This window comes from Malurus melanocephalus, unplaced genomic scaffold, assembly GCF_030028575.1.
Source record: "Malurus melanocephalus ecotype Western Australia unplaced genomic scaffold, MMel_1.1 scaffold_378, whole genome shotgun sequence".
Lineage (NCBI taxonomy): Eukaryota > Metazoa > Chordata > Aves > Passeriformes > Maluridae > Malurus > Malurus melanocephalus.
This window is the reverse complement of record NW_026623610.1, coordinates 680022-680860: the sequence shown is the minus strand read 5'-3', so window position 1 is coordinate 680860 and position 839 is coordinate 680022. Positions and strand designations below refer to the sequence as shown.

Below are 839 nucleotides of genomic sequence, written 5' to 3'. Positions count from 1 at the left end.
ACCATCTCCCCCGTGACCTGGTGGCCCCACTCCTCCCAGTGCAGCCAGGCCACCACTGCCTCTCCCTGTGCCACAGGAGCATGCTGCTGGCCCATGGTCACTCTGGTGGCCATCAGGACCCCCAGGCCATCCCTGCCAAGGTGACCCCAGCATGTCCTGGTGCCAGGGGCTATTCATCCCCCAGCTGCTTTCCCTGCTGAACTGCCCCAGCTGTCTGTGCCCATCTCCAGACTGGCCAGGTCCCTCGGGGTGGCAGCCCCTCTCTGGGGCAGCCGTTGTCCCCAGATGTGTCACCTGTCCCCTCGATGAGGGTGCACCCTGCCCCATCAGCCAGAGCATCCATTTATGAAGATCTTAAACCAAACCAGAGCCAGCATCAAGCCCTGGCCTGTCCCGCTGGCTCCTGGCCTCCAGCTGGGCCCAGTGCCCCTTGTCCCCACTCAGGGTGCCCTTGAGGGGTGCCTGGAGGGGTCCCCACCCCGAGGAGCCACACCTGCGATGGCGTGGGGGTCAGCCGAGTACTCCTGCACGTCCACCACGCAGCAGTCCAGGGCAGCCTTGAGCTTCTTCAGCTTGGAGGCTGAGGGAGCCACACGGAACAGGCCCTGGGCAGAGGCCATGGGCTCAGTCAGGAACGACTTGGGCTGGGGATGTGCCCAGAGGGCCCCCTTCCCCTCCCTTGGAGACAGCCATGGCTCCTTCAACCGTGCCCAGCTGAGGGTGGTGGGACATGGGACTGTCCTCCTCCTGCACCCCCACCCATCCTGCACCCCCATCCCTCCTGCACCCCCATTCCAGTAGTGACCCTCCATTCCTTCTGCACCCCCATTCCTGCAGGA

The 839-nt window shown here is 65.1% G+C and overlaps 1 protein-coding gene across 1 annotated transcript in view; it reads right to left on the bottom strand.

Moving 5' to 3' along the window:
- ARHGAP44 (Rho GTPase activating protein 44) overlaps positions 1-839 on the bottom strand; it is a 21475-nt gene that overhangs the window by 9227 nt on the left and 11409 nt on the right. Inside the window, exon 9 of the mRNA XM_057378880.1 lies at positions 498-580. Coding sequence (XP_057234863.1) covers positions 498-580 — 83 coding nt within the window. The remainder of the gene's footprint in view (positions 1-497; positions 581-839) is intronic.